Genomic DNA, 17,769 nt, shown 5'->3' on the forward strand with positions numbered 1-17,769 from the left:
ACAAGATAATAAATAGTGATGTAAGGTCACTGCTGTATCAGGACTCAGATCACTCTACTACAGCCCACTGCTTATATCCATAAGCCAGACGTAAGGCAAAGGGTCCCTTCCAAATACAGATCCCTTCTTTGGAAAGCTTTCACTGCATTAAGATTTTAGATAAAGTGCTCATTGTATTCCCAGTGCCATGCTGTGTCAAAAAAAAAAAAAAAGGATGATTCAGACAGAATGTGTCCAAATTAGCAAAGAGATCACAGAATCAGAGATCACAGAATATTCTGAGTTGGAAGGGACCTCCAAGGATTGAGTCCAGCTCTTAAGTGAATGGCCTGTAGAAGGATCAAACCCCCAACCCACAACCTTGGCATTATTAGCACCACCTCTAACCAACTGAGCCCGTTTCTGTTGCAACAAAACAAAAACTGGCAAAGCTCTGTTAACATACAGAGTCCAGTTCTGACACCTACACTTCAGAAATTACCAAAGGATCTTATAGACATGGCAGGAGAGCTGGAAACTTTGAGCCTTATCCAACACACCTCATGAAACAAGGTAGTCCCCAAACAGATGTGTGGGCTTTGGACAGGCACCCACCTTACCCATGGAGAGCCTGGTACACCAACAGGGTAAAGTAGTCGATACGACACCTAAGGGTAGCTAAATATAATATGTTGCTGGAAAGTAGGGAACCGCTCTTTACCAACCTGGAACAAGTTGTCTCTCTCAACGGCAGAATCTTACAAAAAAAGTAAAAAAAAAAAAGAAAAGAAAAAGCCTAAAAAAGCTGTTATTCACAGTGAGAGTAAAAGTAGTAAGTGGTATATTGAAGAAGAGCTGTCATAATTATGGGGAATTGCAAAAAAATGCATCACAGGATATGAAACTGTTTTATTTAACTTTCCTCATGAGGTAGGTTCCTCATCCAGACTGAAAGCTTGCATTCAGTTTATTTCTCCTGGATATATACGCCTGTTGTTCCAACCTGAGCAACGCGTGCATTTCTCCAAGATTATTTTTCAACATTTTGATATTTAATCTTTGCTTCTAGTCAACTGAATGGCTGTCCTGAATCACTAGCAAATGCTACTTGGCTGCATCTGAAGAACAGGTCCATTGTAAGAAGGACTTCTGGGGAATAAATGGTAAAATGTCTGCTTTATTTAATCTTTCTCCTGCTTGAGTAGTGTTAATATGCATTAGTCTGTGATATTACACAGAATGGTTGTCCTTCTACAATCATGTTTATTTTCTTCCCTGAGAGGCTTATAATACCTCACTATATGAAAATAACTCCTTAGTTTGTATTGATATCTGCACCTGATTTCTTTAATTGGTTTTTCAAAATTGAATTATATATGTCGAAGTTTTAAATCTCGTGGCATAGAGAACTTTAAACAGCCCCATTCAGTGTTAATACCGCTATGAGGTTCCAACCTGATACAATTTTTAAAAAAAAAATACTACAAAACATGCAAAGGCAATTATTCTTTTATTTCCATTTCACACTTTTTAAAAAAATTCCTTTCATAATTCACAGAACTAGCCAGAAGTTTTTAATTTTTTTTCTAAACTACATGATGAAAAAGAAACTTTTGAAACTTTATCATGGAGCATTAAGACTCCAAAAAACTCCCCCCAAACACATAGACAAGCACTTTGCATGAGGGATAAAAATAAGTGATGAGCATGCAGGAAAAATATATTTGCATTTGCTTCAACAAACAGGTCAGCCATGATAGCACAACACTGTATTTTACATTACAGTGAAAGCAGATCAGGTTTCCATTTAAAAATGCTTTGATACTATCTACAACACAGCAGCAAAAAGACACAGTACAATCTCATTTTAAATGCCATTTACTTGAGTGATGATATGTCATTTCTTTCCAGTTTTATTCAAATGCTTTGTAATGCTTAATGGAAAATAAATAGGAAATATATCAGACATTCTGCTTTTCTTTATGCCAGTAACATATGTCACCCTACTCACATGTAAAGCTGTCTAATTGGCAATAATAGGGTGTTTTTGGTGCTCACGGTTTTCCACTTATAACTGTCTGTGCCCACTGCTGAAAAGCAGGTTAGGAGTGGGAAGCAGGAGTGTCCAGCTTCTGATAATGCTTTTTTTTCCTTCTTGAGGGCAAGTGGACTGTTCACAGAGAAAATTAACTTCATCCCTGTCTTCAACTACAGCAGAGCATCATGTGCTTATTCTTTCCTAAAATGTTGGCGTGGCTTTAGTGGTTCTACTGGAGATTGTTGGCAGTGGTGACATCACTGGTAAAGCCATCAGTACTCCTATGAGAACACGGGAGCATTGATAAGCCTTGTGTGCGTGACATCCTGTCTTTACTAAAGGAAGTTACTTGGAATTTTTGCCACTAATTTTAGCCAGGATAGAATTTAACTATAATCAAGCTACTTGGCACGTAGTTTTTAACTAGACCTGGTTTAAAAAAAAAAAAAAGAAGATCATAAATATCACCACCACCACCGAAATCCACAAAAACAAAAGCAAAAAATCAAACCCCCAAAACCTTAAATTTCTCCTCAAAGCTATAAGAAACTTGCTTGTTCAAAATTTTTCTTTAAAAATTCTACCCCTAAAAAGCCCTTTAAGAGCAAGATCATTTCAGCAATACTAAAATTCAAAATAACCTCATTCTGTGATAAATTCAGAAAGGGTAAAGAAGCTCTTCTGCATTACCATTTGAAGTGCAGCTGCCCTTTAGCAATGATGATGAATATCCCCCATGGTGCAGTGGAACTGAGAATTGTTAAGTGTCCATCAGAGATGGTCACTTCCTTCTCCTGAACCTTTTACCTACACAGTAACAGCCTCATGACTGCTACCTCAGATGAAGAATCATTTCTCCCATGACCATGTGTCCATCTCCACATGATGAGCACTGGGCACCAGCCCCATGCCAGCACAACCTGATGAAAGGCTGAACTCTATCCTAAAGCTACAGCCTGCATATGAGTAGTTTGTGCTTGGAATACGGTTTTAATGTTTTCTTTGGGGCTTAATTTATTCTTCTCCAAGCCTTTAATAAATCAAAGATAAGTATCTGACTGGACAGTAACAGTTTTCAGAGTAAAGGGAGGCCAGCAAGTCCAGCCCTTTCCTGACAACTTGGAAAGCAAATAGTGTTCAGAGTTGCAAGGGTAGAAAACATGTTACTTACGCATACTACTGTTCCTTTTGAGTGTGCTTGGCATACTGCCAAGTATACTGGTTTATTTTAGGACTTTTCAGGCCCTCAAAAATTCCCCCCATCTTAAGCAATAGGCACGATGTGGTCTTCAGCAGCAGAGGTGAATTTCAAATGCTACGTGGGGCATAGCAGAGAAGGGATACTTAAAAAAGGGACTGTGGAAAGAGGATTGTCTCACCACCTCTGGTGGATGGCTTCCTTCAAAGTTGAGGTCAGATCCCTCTCTTAACACCCAATCTTACAAACTTCTCTGAGCCACAGGATGAGAAGGCCAAATTTTTCAAGGCAGGCAGTTAAAAGAGGGAATCATAGAATGGTTTGGGTTGGAAGTGACTTTAAAGATCATCCAGTTCCAACCCCCTGCCATGGGCAGGGACACCTTCCACTAGATCAGCACTGCCCAACCTGGCCTTGGATGCTTTCAGGGATGGGGCATCCACAACTTCACTGGGCAACCTGTTCCAGTGCCTCACCACCCTCGTACCGAAGAATTTCTTCCTGGTATCTAATCTACACCTGCCCTGTCAGTTTGAAGCCACCACTCCTATCATATCCTATCATCACGTGCTCTTGCAAAACGTCCCTCTCCAGCTCTCTCGTAGCCCCTTCAGGTACTGGAAGTTGCTCGAAGGTCTCCCCGAGCCTTCTGTTCTGCAGGCTCAGCAACCACAGCTCTCTCAGTCTGTCTCCACAGGAGGCTGGACGCAGCACTCCAGGTGGGGTCTCACCAGAACAGAGGGGCAGAATCCTTTCCCTCGCCTTGCTGGCCGCGCTGCTTGTGATGCAGCCCAGGACAAAATCGGCTTCCTGGGCCGCGAGCGCGCCTGGCCGGCTCACGAGCAGCTTTTCCTCCAGCAGAACCCGCGGGTCCTTCTCGGCGGGGCTGCTCTCGCCCCGCGCCTCCCTCCCCGCGGTGTCCCCGCAGCTCCGCGCCGGGAGCGGGCAGGAGCAGGACCGTGCCCGTGCCCGGTGCGCGCAGGTGCCGGGAGCGCGGTGCGCGCTGCCCGCCCGGCGGGCGGAGCGAGCGGGGGCGCGCACGGCGCGGGAGCGCGGCGGTTCCCGCGGGCTTTGTGCGGGAGAGGAGCGCGGAGCGGCGGCGGGGCCGGCGCTGATGTCACCGCTGCGGCGGGAGCTGCCGCCGCCCCGGGCCGCTGCAGCCGCCCCTCCGCGCCCGGCGGAGCGCGGGTAGGCGGCGGGGGCCCAGCGGGGGGCTATGCGGCTGCTGCTGCTGCTGCTGCTGCTTCCACCGCCGCCCCTCCGCCCGGTGCCCGCCGGTGCCCCCGGGGCTGCGCCGTCGGCCGCGGCGGCCGGGCATGGTGGCGCCTGATGCGGGCGGTGCGAGCGTGAGCCGCCCCCGCAGCCCGCCGGGCCCGCCTTTGTCCGCGCCGGGAGCATGTGGGTGAACCCCGAGGAGGTGCTGCTGGCGAACGCGCTGTGGGTGACGGAGCGGGCCAACCCCTACTTCATCCTGCAGAGGAGGAAGGGGCACGGCGGCGATGGCGGCGGCGGGGGACTGGCGGGTAAGGGCGGCGGCGGCGGGCCGGGGTCCGGGCGGGGCGGTGCCCGCGGTGCGGGGGGTCCCCAGGGGATGCGGAGGCGCTCCCCGATCCTGCCGCCCTCCCGGTGCCCGGGCTGGGGGCGCCCCGTCGATGCTCAGGTGCGTGGAATACGCCAAGATTCCCGTGAGGATTTACGCACTGGAGCTTTGTGGGGTGACCCCCCCCCCGGTGTCCAATGGCTCCGTACATCGGGCTGTGACTTGCCCAGATTCCGGGAGCGTTTTGTTGTTGAGCCTCTAACACGCCTTCTTTAAAACGTTTTAAAGACCGTGTTGTAATTCATAAATTAGAAGAGATTTGCTTCGGCTTCTCCGTGTTCTCCACGATGTCCTTGTGAAGTATGCTCCCTGAATGCTTTTGTTTCCGACTGCTGGCAAGTGGAGACGCTTTTGTAGATGTTTGGGTCATAAGCATCTAAGCCTCGATAGTACTGTGCATATCCATTTGTCAAGAGCTTCCACCCTTCTTTAGGCAATGTATGTACACATCTGCATGTTGGGGATACAGAACCCAATGGTACTTCCATTGGTACATTTTTGTATATTGGAGATACAGAACCCAGTGGTGTTTCCACTGGTACTTCTTGAATTGGTACAGAACAGTCAAACTCATGCTCTGAAAACCTGTGCTTTCTTCTTTACCCACTTCCATGACAACTAGTACTTCAGACTAAGCAAAGTAAACATATGGACTACATCTGTATTTGGTTCAAGGTCCTGTACATATTTACCAGGAGATTAAGTGTTTCTTCGGTCTTTGAATGCTCTATGGACTTGTAAACAATTTATAATCTAAACTAAAGCATTGCTGTGAAGTGTGTTTTTGTGTAGACTGCCAAGGTCTTCAGTCTACTTCAGTGTTGTGTGTTGATAAACCACCTCATTTTTGTGTGGGAAGTGACCAGCAGCTACTACAGATTTTTAATTATTTTTTAAAATCTTTTGAATTATGGACAGAGTTGTCAAATCAATAAAAAGACATGTTGTGCCTTAAAAGTTCATCCTTGCTCTATTTACTGAGAAATTCTTTTCAGGCTCCCCTTTCATAGATTGCCCCCTGGCCTTTTAAGATCTGACAATGCATTCTTCTTACCTTTCTGACTTTGTTATCTTTGAATTAGAGATCATTTGAGATACCTGTCTATTTTCCAGTCATTCTTCAGTTATTGGGGCAACATGTTGAGAATGTAGAGTTTTTTCCTCAACCTGTTTGCACAGTGCATATATACCTAAGTCTTCTTGCAGTTGTTTGGTTGGTGATACCACTGTACAGATGGAGAGATCACTTTTGAAGATTTTGTCCTTGAGTGGGAGTAGGATTCATAAATGTGCAGGGTTTTTTGTGAAAGCCAGATAAGCCAGCAGCATTTGGTAGTAGTTCAGAATACAGAAATAGTTCTTTGTTTCTGCATTTCCCCCCTGCCCCTTGGAATGTAAATATTTGTGCACTGTATCCATTATTTTAGTTTGTGAATGAAGTCTGTATAGTGAATATTGTTTAGGAGGCAAAATTTCTATGTGTATTTTGAAAACTGCTTTCCATGTAGCTTTTATTAGTTCCTGTGCTTTGCCTGGAATTGCAGCAGCCGTGGCATTGAGGTAGTAGCAATAAGGCAACTTCCAGGCAGGTAGAGAAAACCAGTGGATTGTTGCCAGTAGGAAAGACTGGTTAAAAGCAAGGTATTGAGGGACCTAGCTGATCCTGAGGGTTCAGAATAAATAAATCTGCTGAAAAGGTAAACTGGATACATAATTTGCAGCAATGATAGCATTTAGGATGACCCTGTGGAAATTCTGTAGATGATATGATACTGTTCTTGTGACAGAGCTGGAGGTTATCTGATCAAAAGTAAAGAAACAGGAATAAAAAAAGAACCTTTTATGAATGGTGGGTTAGGGGTTTTTTCTCCTTAATTGTCCTTTCTGTAGTGACATAATGCTGAAATTTGCTCAGATATAGTCTAAAAAGTTATCCACCCATGAATGTGATATAAAATTTGGCCTGGTTGCTCTGTGGGAAACCAGCTTATATGTCCTTGAAACTGTCTAGAAATATTGTATGCAGGATTTTACACTGTGGTGGGGATGGCCTGAATTCATATATGCAAGAGAGGATGTAAATACAGCTGTCCTTTTATTTTTTTATTTTTTGATCTAACATTTTCTGACTTGTACTCCATTATTGACTCTTGAAGTCGTTTTTTCTTGAATTGTAGAATGACAATTGACTTTCAAATTGATGAGACTATGGGGTTGATGACATTACCTGGCTTCACTGTGTAACTTAAGCAGTGGGTAGACAATGAGAAGCATTGATTTTCTGGCAGAGCCCTCAAATCTAGATTTGCTGTGAAACTACCCCATCAGCAAACTGATCAGGGTTAAATGTGATGCCCTTCTCTTTATCTGTGATCATGTCAGGTTTCAAAGAACTTTAGCTGGGGCTGCTCTAATGCAGCTGAAGGAAGAGACAGAGTGCTTTCATGTGGGTGAGTGAGTGAGAATGAGGGGGGAAGGCTGAGAACAGACCCCTTTGGAGGTGGATGGAATGCTGTGACTCTGAAAATGCGTCTGAAAGGCGTGAAATATCTGCCAGGGTCTCTGTGTTACCCTTCTTCCATCACTTAGCTACCATCCTGTGGACAAAGGTTGCCGTCACCAGAGCAAAGTCTGGAAGGCCTCATCTTTCAGGTCTTTTGACACATCTCAGTTTAAAAACAAGTATTTTGTATAGCCTTGGGGGTGGTGAAAGTAATTCCTGTTGGCTTTGTGTTGGAACAGAAGAACAGTACTGGTGTTATCTGTTCTCCTGGATCGACTCTGAGTGCCGCAACCCTTTGCAGGAGAAGGAGTATCAGTTGCCTTGGGGGAAGGGGTGAAAAATCAGCCCTTTTACACTGGTTCTCTCCTCTTGACCTTCGTTTGTGTAACTGTTGAACTGAGAAACACTGTTTAAATGCTTGTTTGGACATTGGAGACGCTTTTTCCGCTTATTTTAATATTGTATTGTAACAAATTAGAAGAATTAGGATGATCTTGTTATGTGTTAAGGGAGTGATGATTAGTGAGCCCACAGAAGTCACCTCTGCTAACAAAGTGTATTTGATCAATAATTTTTTCAGAGACACGGCTTTTCTGCTAAAAGTCTTACTGAAGTAAGGTCTGTACTCATTTAAATTATTGTGTCTATGTCAGCACTGGTCACATCGGTGCAACTTTTCTTTGTAAGCATGGCTTAACTGAAGGGTTGCTTGGGTTTTATTTTCCTTTTAAAATAGGAAAATAGGAAAGACTTGTGAATTGGATTTTAAATTGGATTTTCATAGCTGTTCTGCAAACTCACATTATCTTGCATCATTGCATTAATCTTCCAGGACAAGAACAAAAAAAGTGTATTTTGCTGCTTTAAAAGTACTTGATGATGAACTTTCTCCTAAATTAAATTGTTTCATGCATTCCACATAATGCCATGCCCGTGTATTGCTTCTCTGTGACCTTTGCTCAAGAGTTTCATCTTCCCTTTGTTCACCAACAGGGAAAAAAGTATTTTCTTTCCTGTTATTAGTTTTCTCAAAGGTGCTGGATGTTTTTAACCTTCTCTCCTTCATACATATTCTGCTTGCTTCCCTGGGCAGCCTGCTAGTTTGGCCTACATGAAATAATTCCTTTTCCAGAAGAATCTGATGTATTTATTTGCACAGCAGCCTGCATGTGCTGAAGCAGAGGTATTTGGAGAGAAGGTGAACCCAGATCTCTACCATCATTTGGGCACCGTGCCCTGTATGATAGTACTACTTTCATGGATGTAAGGATCTTGAACATGCTGTAAAGTTTATAAACAACTAAAAGGCTCATGTTTTTAAGCATGTCTTGCATTCAGATGTGACAAATAGGTTTAAAAATGTCTCTAACTGCTTTCTACTATACTGGGATAATGTTTCCCAAACTCTTCTGCTTGGAAACATTATTGAAAGGAATTAGTGAGACTAACAGTGGATGGCAGAGCAGTGTATTCACTTGGAGCTTACAGGAAGAGAGACTGAGGGTGTGGTACAATTAACTTGTGGCTGCTGTGCTCCTTTTGCATGTGTACATTTGTGGGTGAAGTAGAGATGAATTCTAAGTCATTTTGTTTAAAGTGTTATTGTGAGATCTCTTTGAATCCCAAGGCAAATAAACTGTTCTTAGCTTGAAAGAACTGTTTTTGGGAGTGAATTATTTTGCAGACAGGGTATATTTATACTTACAGCTGGGACAGTGCATGCGTGAGGGATGCAGTAGGAGTTTATAAGTTTATGAGATGTTGCCAAAGATTATTCAAATGTTTAAGCAGAAGAGAGCAGATGGAAATTTGCAGACTTCTGGTGATAAAAGAATCTGATAATATTTTTGCAGAAAGAGTTATTGTTTAATTTCCAAATTGGAAGGGCAGAAAGGAGGGGTTCTGAGCTTGGCTGGCTGATGTGAGCTTTCAGTGTCAGATCTAATACAATTTTTAATACTGTGACTGTGTTCCATCTTGAAAGACTTTTCTGCAGCCTTGCTGAACAACACAATTAGTAGATCAAGTTTGGAGATAAGATTCTGTCTTGCTCTCAACCTGTCAATTCAGAGAGTTGAGGAAGAGGTTGCTTGAAAACCTGTTTTTATACTTAAGGTTTAGAAAGTCTTTTGGCCAGCGTATCATCTGCCTGAACAAACTTGTTAACTCTGCCCTTGTTGACTCAAGCAGTTAAAATTTTACATGTCAAACTTGGTACATTTGAGTAGAAGGCGTGTGCTTTTTCTGATACTTGAAATGTAGTATTTATCAAAATGGATGCAATTAGCATAACCAGTAGAGGTGGCCAGCCTGTCTATCAGCTTTTCGTGTTCATTTCAGCTCATGGAGTGGAAACCAGTCTCTTTTGCTCCACTCTTGTCATTTGGCAGTACCCCAAATCTGCTCTGATGCTTCTGAGCTTTTCCTTAGGATCTGCTGTGGGTGTGTTTTGCTTTTTCACAGTAGTGGATTTCCATTTCCAGAACATGCAGATGTCTGGGGTTGAACTGCTGTTTGATTGGTTTGATTGCTGGTCTTTCTCTTGAATTCCCAGATGCTTTCCCAGTTCCTCAGTTGGAAGGTGTCTCACTTCCTACTTAAAGGTTCTCTTGATCTCCAGTTCTTGCAGCAGGGCACTGTTTGCACAGACACAGGGCCTGAGATGTTGCTTGGTGTAGCTTTGCTTTCCCTACTGTGATGCTTCTTGGTCAAAGACTTTTCTTGAATGATACTTTACCTTTTACCCTGTGAGCAGTGTGACCCATCGAGGCTTCTGAGCTGAGCTGCCCTTTGCCATTTTTGCCTTCTGAAATAACGTTACTTGACATGTGGAATTCCAGGATTGCCTGGTGTTTCTCCTGTTTGTAGGAAACCCTGTTGGAAATGTCACACAGGATCACAAAATAGTAAGCAATAAATGTCTAGGCCTCTTAGTAATTTTCTACATTATACCAGAGTTTGTGTTGCTTACAGGATTTTTGTTATTGCTCTTTAGTCCCACACTGAAAGGTGTAGAAGAAGCACTTCTTCACATCAGTTTCCGTATTTCCATCCCTCCACTGTCCACTTATGAATCCTTGTAAGAATATATCTTCTTTCACAGAGGTTCCTGTAATAGACAGGAGTTGTCCCTGCCACCAATGCTATTGAAGTATGATGATACAAAGTGTATAAAGAGCTGTAAGCATTTGGCTGAAATCTTGCTTTTCTTTCCCTCTTTGATCACTAATCATCCTTCTGTTGTCTGATCAGTGTTGATATTCAGAAATTTCATATGCATTTTTGCCTTTAAATCTGGTACTTAAGTAGGCTTAGGTTCTGGAGGACTCCTTGATAACCTTTCCATTTGTTTTCTTTTCAAAAGAATGTTTCTAAGTATTTTCTAGGCCTGATTTCTGATTATTTTTTTCTGAAGTCTCCAAGTTGGGGTATATGAATTTGTTCTACAGCAGTAGTTTTAGCGTCACCTAGTAATTTTTAAATTTATTTTATTGTTGTTCTTTCCTCACAGTCCTTATACTTTCCCTCTGCCTTTTCCAGTATTTTGTTAGCCAGAGTTATTGAGATTTTTTGTTCAGCATCATTGATTTCCCTGGTAAAGTGCCTCCTCTGATAGCTTATTGAAATCTCACCTATCTGCAGGTATTCAGTCAGAACAGTTAGAATTTAAAATTAGCTTTTTCTGAAACTATTGCTTCTCTTCAGGTTTAGCTTGTACTTGACCATGCTGTGCTTCAGAACTGTTCTTAGTTAAAGCTGAGTTTACTGTACACACTTCAGTTCTCAATTTATGCCATTGATTTCATTGACTAGATTCAGTTTACAGTAATTTTTCTTGGGTTAGCAGTGGTGATGTTCGTTTGCGTTTTTTTTCTGTTTCATTGGGGGTTTTTTGTTTGGTGGTTCTTCTTGGGAGTTTTTATGTTTGGTGGTTTTTTTTTTTATTTTTATTTGGTGGTGTTTTGTTTTTGTTTCTTTTTCGTTAAATGGCTCCTCCTCACTTGATTTGTTCATTAGTCTTACATAGTTTCTCTGAATGGTGTATTGGTGCACATGTACTTGATTTACATTTTGCTCTTGGATGAAATCTGTTTAATTTGCTTATGCTACTCTGAGAGAATGGGATACTTAAAATAAGTAGTTTTGAGTGAAATTCAGTGACTTCACTGCTGCTTTGGTCAGTGATACTTGACACTGCTTTTCCTGAATGTTTTGGTTTTTTTTTTTTTACAAATTTATGAATAATTGTTTATATCAAACCAAAAGTAGTATAAAATTTATTTTCTTCAGCACTGTGAGATTATTTGTTTGAGGTTTTGTCCAAATATCAGTTTTACTCTGTGTTGTAAGCTTTCACATACCTGTAACTGTCCAGCATATCTTGTCAGTGCTCATCTCTCTGTGTTTTCCTACTTCTGCTGGGTTTTGTTTCAGTTAAATTCTGGTGGGTTCATTTCTGGGAACTTATTATTTGGATGTATTCTTGTGGGAGTTCTTTGCCTGGACTTTTCATCAGCTGCAAAACTGAGCCTCGGTGGAAATTTATTTTGGTTTTTTTGAAATTCTTTTGCTTTGTATGTATTTATCTGTATGTAATGGTAGATACAGAATGTAATGCACATTCTGGTTTCTTCTCTGTTACAGAGAAAGCCAGCAAAGGTTTATAAGCCTGAAATTCTTTAAGTATTGTTTAGTAGATAACACTGGCAAATGTGGTTAGCCTTACACTGCTTAGGGCCCTTCAGCTTAACAGAAGAAGTTACCAAAAATTCTAAAAGCTGAAAGTCTGAGCCCAATGAGATTTAGGTTTGAGTTAAGATACAGATTTTTTACAGGGATGGTCACCTTGACAAGTATTGTGGTAGTAGTTCAATTGCTGATCACTTTTACAGTTGTTAACTTGTAGGCTGGATGAAAGCTTTAGTGTTTGTTACTGCTTTATCCCTCAGTAGTCAAGCCAGATCATCACACTGGCCTTTCCTGAGCTTTTTTTTTTTTTTAAAGATTGGTGGTTAGGTTTTCTGTCTTCCCTCATTTGTGTCCATCAGTCTGAAGACAGAAAAAGCAAGTACTGTCTTTGCTGCTTTTCTGGCTAAATGTCAGTAGAGGGACAGTCCATCCCCAAAGTCCATTGCACTGAACATGTTTGAAAAGTTGTGTGTAAAGGAAATGGTGGCTGGACAAATCAGTGCTCTGTAGAACTGCATTAGTAGAAAGAGAGAGCAACAAAGGCAGACACTGGAGAAAACAAATCTTAGTTTCAACACCTTATGTTGAGAGGAAAAATTTCTTTTTCTTGATTCCACATTAGATGCCCATGTAAGCAAATGCTATATAACCCACATGGGAAGACAGTTATGAAATAAGTCTTTAGAGTTTATTTTGCCTTTGTTTATGTGAATGAACACCTGTAAAAAAACCCTAACCCTTCATAAAGTTTCAAGGGCAGTGTTCACAATGAAGAGGTTATATTCCTACTTTTGTGGGTATCATTACTAGTATTGAAAGTTTAACACTGTAATTGTTTTTGAGTGGTTTATAATATTTACTATTCATATAGGCTTTCCCATGAAATTAAATCAAACAGAACTGACCCTCCCTGTTAAAAGGATTTGTCCATTGTATTATCCATGGAGTTCAGATGGTTGCTCTAGGTTGAGTTTTGACAGACAAGTAATTGGATGATCTCATCCTGTAATAACAAATGAGGGCTAATCACATGAGCTGCCTTGAGAAAGAATGGAAGAGTAATGATTCATTATAGTTACTAGGAAAAACAATAGCTTATACTATGTATTCTTATGAGTTATTGTTTTTATAGTCCAGGAAGTAATACTTAAACTTTAGGAAGAGTTTATTCGTTGTCCATGAAATCAATATAAAACTGAATGCTCATGGTGCAAATATGACTTAAATCAACCTTATTGATTAAGGCTTTCTTGGAAATCAGCTGACATCTACAGTCTAAATAGGTCCCTTGGGTGTTCCAGGTTTATGACCAGAGCTCATTATGTGTCCATCACTTCAGTGGAAGGAGAAGGAGTCATCATCAGCATGCTTTAAATACTGAGAACCTTTTAAGCAGTGTGTTTCTGATTCAGTGTTGGAATGTCACGATGCCTGTTTTGAAAAGTTCTTACTGCTGGCACATGTGACGTTGCAAGTTCTCCTAGTTGCAGTGTTGAGCTCCTACACAAATAGGCTGCTGGCATCCATGGGACTGTTTGATGATAGCTCATGAGCGTGGCTCCAAGAGTCAGTCTGACCTGTACTACAAATCTCAGCTCTTTTGCAGGATATGCTTTTGTGTTTGCGTGCTAAAAACATGTATGCTCTTTGTTTAGGCATTTTTTTAGATAAAAAGCTCCTAGCAAAGGGTGTTGTGAGAGACTATCAGGCTGTAGATTGTATTCATGTAGATCTGGGAGAAGGATACAGCAGGGCAGGGCTCTGCTGCTGGGAGTCAGGTGAATAACACATTTGTAATCTGGCAAACTGGGGGAAGGGAGGGTGTCCCTGCATGGCAGCATTGCACAAAAACAGTGATACCAACTGCAGAGTGACCTCCTTCCAGCTCTGGGCAAGGTGTGATACAAGGTGGCCCCATGTCCCTGAGGAATGGATGTATCACAGGTCTCTGGGATGTGCTGAAAGCACCTCTGCTCTGAGGTTAAAGCTGAATGGGAAGCATTGCTGTCTGATACCATCCCAAGCTTTTTCATGGTGTTTGCTGTGCAACAAAGCCGTGGCTGCTGGTAACTCTTAAGCTTTGAAGTGTCATTATTTATTACAATTCATTGGCTTCAGTGTTTTAATAAGGTGTGCTAGAGGTAATACATAACCCAGATCCTCACTGTTGGTTGGATATGTAATCCAATTTACTCTGAGAGCCCGGTGTATTTTAGCAGGAAAAACGCCAAAGGCTCACAGATATAATTGTAACATTGCTGTTAGGGGGACTGTAGAAAGGTGATAAAGACTCTTTAGTCTTTGTCTGTGTTTTATTTAAATTAAAGTGTGACTTTCCGTGAAAGAGGGTTACTGTTGTTATAAGAAAATCCTTTGGTACTAAAAAAGATTGTTCATGTGTACAGCGCATAAACTCCCTTTTCCTTTAAAAACACCAGCAATTGATGCTTTATAAAGCAACTTTTTTGTGAAAGATAGAAGAATTATAACTTTAAAAGAAAGAAAATAAAGAGGGAGAAGTATTCCTGCAGCAAAGATCTGTGCCATGGATATCCAAACAGTCACAGATATTGTGACTTACTTCAGGTATTTGAGTCCAGTATGTGTGCTTTCAGTGGTAACTTGCAATGTACCGGATTGATTCTACAGCAGATCATCCCTTGATTTCATTACTGTTTGTGGGCAGTTTGTAATCAGTCTGGACTGTAAGTCATGTGGAATGCTGGTCTCCCAAGAGCAGGGAGTGCAGTGGTGCTTGGAAAAATCTGAACTGGCTGAAGCAGTTGGCTTAGTTTTCACACCAGAATGACCTACCTTTCCAGAAAATATTCTTTGGTGAGATAGAAATAATTTGACTTAAAAGAAGTCTGTGTTATGCAGGGGGTCAGGCTTCATGTGATCGTAATCCCTTCCAGCAAAAAACCAGGTTGAAAATTGGTTGCTAGTGTAAGGATACAAGTAGAGAACATCATGATTTAATGTGTGAATACAGACTATTAGAGTCTGTACACTTTCTGCAGTGGTTACAGGCTCCCACTCCAGTTTATGACTAAATGTGAGCCACCACTGAGTGTGGTCAGATAAGTAAAACGTAGTGTGATATCTTCCTTCAGCACAAATTGCATCAGGTAACTGAACCCCTTTCCAGTAATTCCCTCCAGTGCATTGGTTGTCCTTCCAGTAACATGATGCAAGAGCAATTTCCCAGGCCCCCAGCCAGTTGTGGCTTTGTATTCCCTGGTTCCAGGTATTACATATCACTGGTTTTCCTCTGCTAATGTCTATGTTTTACAGAAAACAAAGAGAATATTGAGACATTTTCGGGACCTTTGCTTTAGAATTCAAGTTTGCAAAAGAGAAACCAGACTATACAAAAAAAGTTGTGTCAAACAAAATGGCTTTATCTCTCCCTTTTCCCTGTATTGGTATGGTTGCTCTAGAAATTTGGCAAGTGTGTCTCATGGGACTATTCCTTGATATGTGGTTGCTTGTGCTTTAGTGCCCTCAGGATTGGGGCTGCCGTAAGTTAGACAAATGTTAATCTTACAAATTATACCACGTGCTTTATTTAACCTTTGCTCATGACAACATCACACTTCAACAAGGGCTTGCAGATCTAGTATTCTTACATTGAGAATTTCTTCCCTTATTTCAGTATCTAGTCAGAAACCTGATGAAATAATGGGGAAAAAACTTGCAATAAGTATAGTCATGTGATTTGATGCCTGGGTAATTTACTGGCTCTTGCCCAAAGGCCTGTCTAATCTAAGGAATATGATTCCTTGTTTCTGTTCTGTTTCTATAGAAACTTTCAGTTTACTTAATCGCATCTGAAAAGGTACTTGCTCTATGAAGAATTAATGAACACTATTAAAATGCCGTTAATAGTCTTGTGTTTTTTAATTTTCGTTTCTACTTCATGTAGAAATTCCCCAAAGAGATCATCTAGATGAAATGCTGTGACTTTATTCTGGTTGCATCACGTCTGCATTGCAAAAAACCCCCAACCAAAAAACAAATACCCAAACCCAAAAAGCCAGTGCTGACCTAGCAATGCAAAACAGAACAGTTCCTGAAGGAGGGCAGACAGGTGTAGCTGCATGACTGCACAAGGAAATATTAACTGATTTTAATGTTATAAAAACACATCATTTATTTTTTAAAATATCACATGTATCATCTATCAAAATAGTTATGTGATGATAGAAGTAAGATTTTCCTGATAAACTGTCTGTTGCAATTATCTTGGTAAGCTAGACTTTGAATTTCCATGGGATCTTCTGGAGTTCTTTGAATTTTCTTCCTTTAACCTCACTACACAGTTATTTCCATGTCCTGTTTCCACTGCTAAAAAGCCCCAGGGCAACACCTACTTACTGCACCACTGGAAAGTATTATTTGTTTTCTTTTCCTTTCCTACCTCCCATCTGTTGTTTCAGTGCTGGCTTGTCTCTTTTGTTGGCGGTTTGTTTTTTTTTTATGGTGCTTTCCACGTTTCTTGAATACATGCTTTATCTTACAATGTTTTGTGGCACAGGACGCTGTTCCTCTCCTGTCTCCCATATCCAGGGGAGATGGAGGTAGGATGGGAAACTCTTCTGAACTTGATGCTGCTGCACCAAGTCAGTAGGTTTGTTCTGACTCCATGACCTTACCTGCATATCCCATTTTTCACAGCTGCAGTGCCCTCCTAGAACTAGGGGCAGAATTTGTTGGCAGGACCACCCACATGCCAACAAATCTGGAAATACAGCAGGAGGAGAGAAACAAGCACATTTTTAAAGAATGCAGGGAATTAACAGTGTTTCTGTAGCTCAGAGAAGATTGCATTTGGCCAGCATACAACTTTATTTAGATATTACATCATGCCTAGTGCATATTTAGTGCTGTCAGTAGTCATGTGAAGCTGAAAAGCATAAAGAATCTTTGGCTTAATTCTGCTGTGTTTGCAGCAAACCCAGATGATGAAGGCAGTGTAGTGTCTGGCTTGGTCTGCACTCCAGCTGAGCTCACTGGCAGCTTTAAGTGTCTGAGGATCTTTGCACTTGGTTGAAGTAATCATGTGCTTTCTGGACCGGGACCATACTGGGTTTGTGAAGCTCAGGAGAGTATATTTAACTGAAAAAAAAATAATTGAAGTAGCATTAACATTATAACCTACTTCATTCTCCTGAGTTTGGAGGGAGTCAGGGTGTGTCTAGCAGGGCTGGGAGAGGATTGTTCAGAGGCAACTTCTCAGTATACACCAGTAATCAAAATGTGTGAGAGATGAGGGTTTAAGATGGCAATAGGAGGAACTAAAGCTGGTTAGACTAATGAACACTGGGATATTTTACATTAACATTTTTGTTCGTATCCTATAAGTGGCAGATAGCTTTGTAACACACCTTACTAATGACCTCATGTTGTGTCTAGACTTGTTTCTCATGTACTTTAGAATTCTTGTACTAAAAATTGGTGGATATTAAGGCATTAGGCAGAAACAGGTTACAATTGATCTGGCCTGTGAAGATCTGTATAAAAAACAAAATACAAATAGAAAACATAAAATGGGGAAATACAAAATCACTGATAAGCAGGGTATTTCTAAGTATCAGTTTCAGTTCAGATTTAAGGGATCTACTGAGATGGAAAATGGGTAGTGCTTTTTTATCTTTGTGATGCAGAATGCAAATCTGAAAGAAGAACAGCGAGGGAAACAGTCTTCTGTACCAGTTGTGACAGAGGAGAATGAGGAACTAATAAAAAAAACCTATGACAGT

The 17,769-nt window shown here is 41.3% G+C and overlaps 1 protein-coding gene across 2 annotated transcripts in view; it reads left to right on the forward strand.

Annotated features, from left to right (window-relative positions):
* The first annotated feature begins 4,554 nt into the window (after nucleotides 1–4,554).
* Nucleotides 4,555–17,769, forward strand: part of TBC1D9 (TBC1 domain family member 9) — a 52,246-nt gene continuing 39,031 nt past the window's right edge. For both annotated transcript variants that reach the window (XM_017820326.1, XM_017820327.1), the window contains exon 1: nucleotides 4,555–4,738. In XM_017820326.1, coding sequence (XP_017675815.1) covers nucleotides 4,612–4,738 — 127 coding nt within the window. In that variant the 5' untranslated portion in view covers nucleotides 4,555–4,611. The remainder of the gene's footprint in view (nucleotides 4,739–17,769) is intronic.

Source organism: Lepidothrix coronata, unplaced genomic scaffold (genome assembly GCF_001604755.1).
Source record: "Lepidothrix coronata isolate B3197 unplaced genomic scaffold, Lepidothrix_coronata-1.0 Scaffold82, whole genome shotgun sequence".
Lineage (NCBI taxonomy): Eukaryota > Metazoa > Chordata > Aves > Passeriformes > Pipridae > Lepidothrix > Lepidothrix coronata.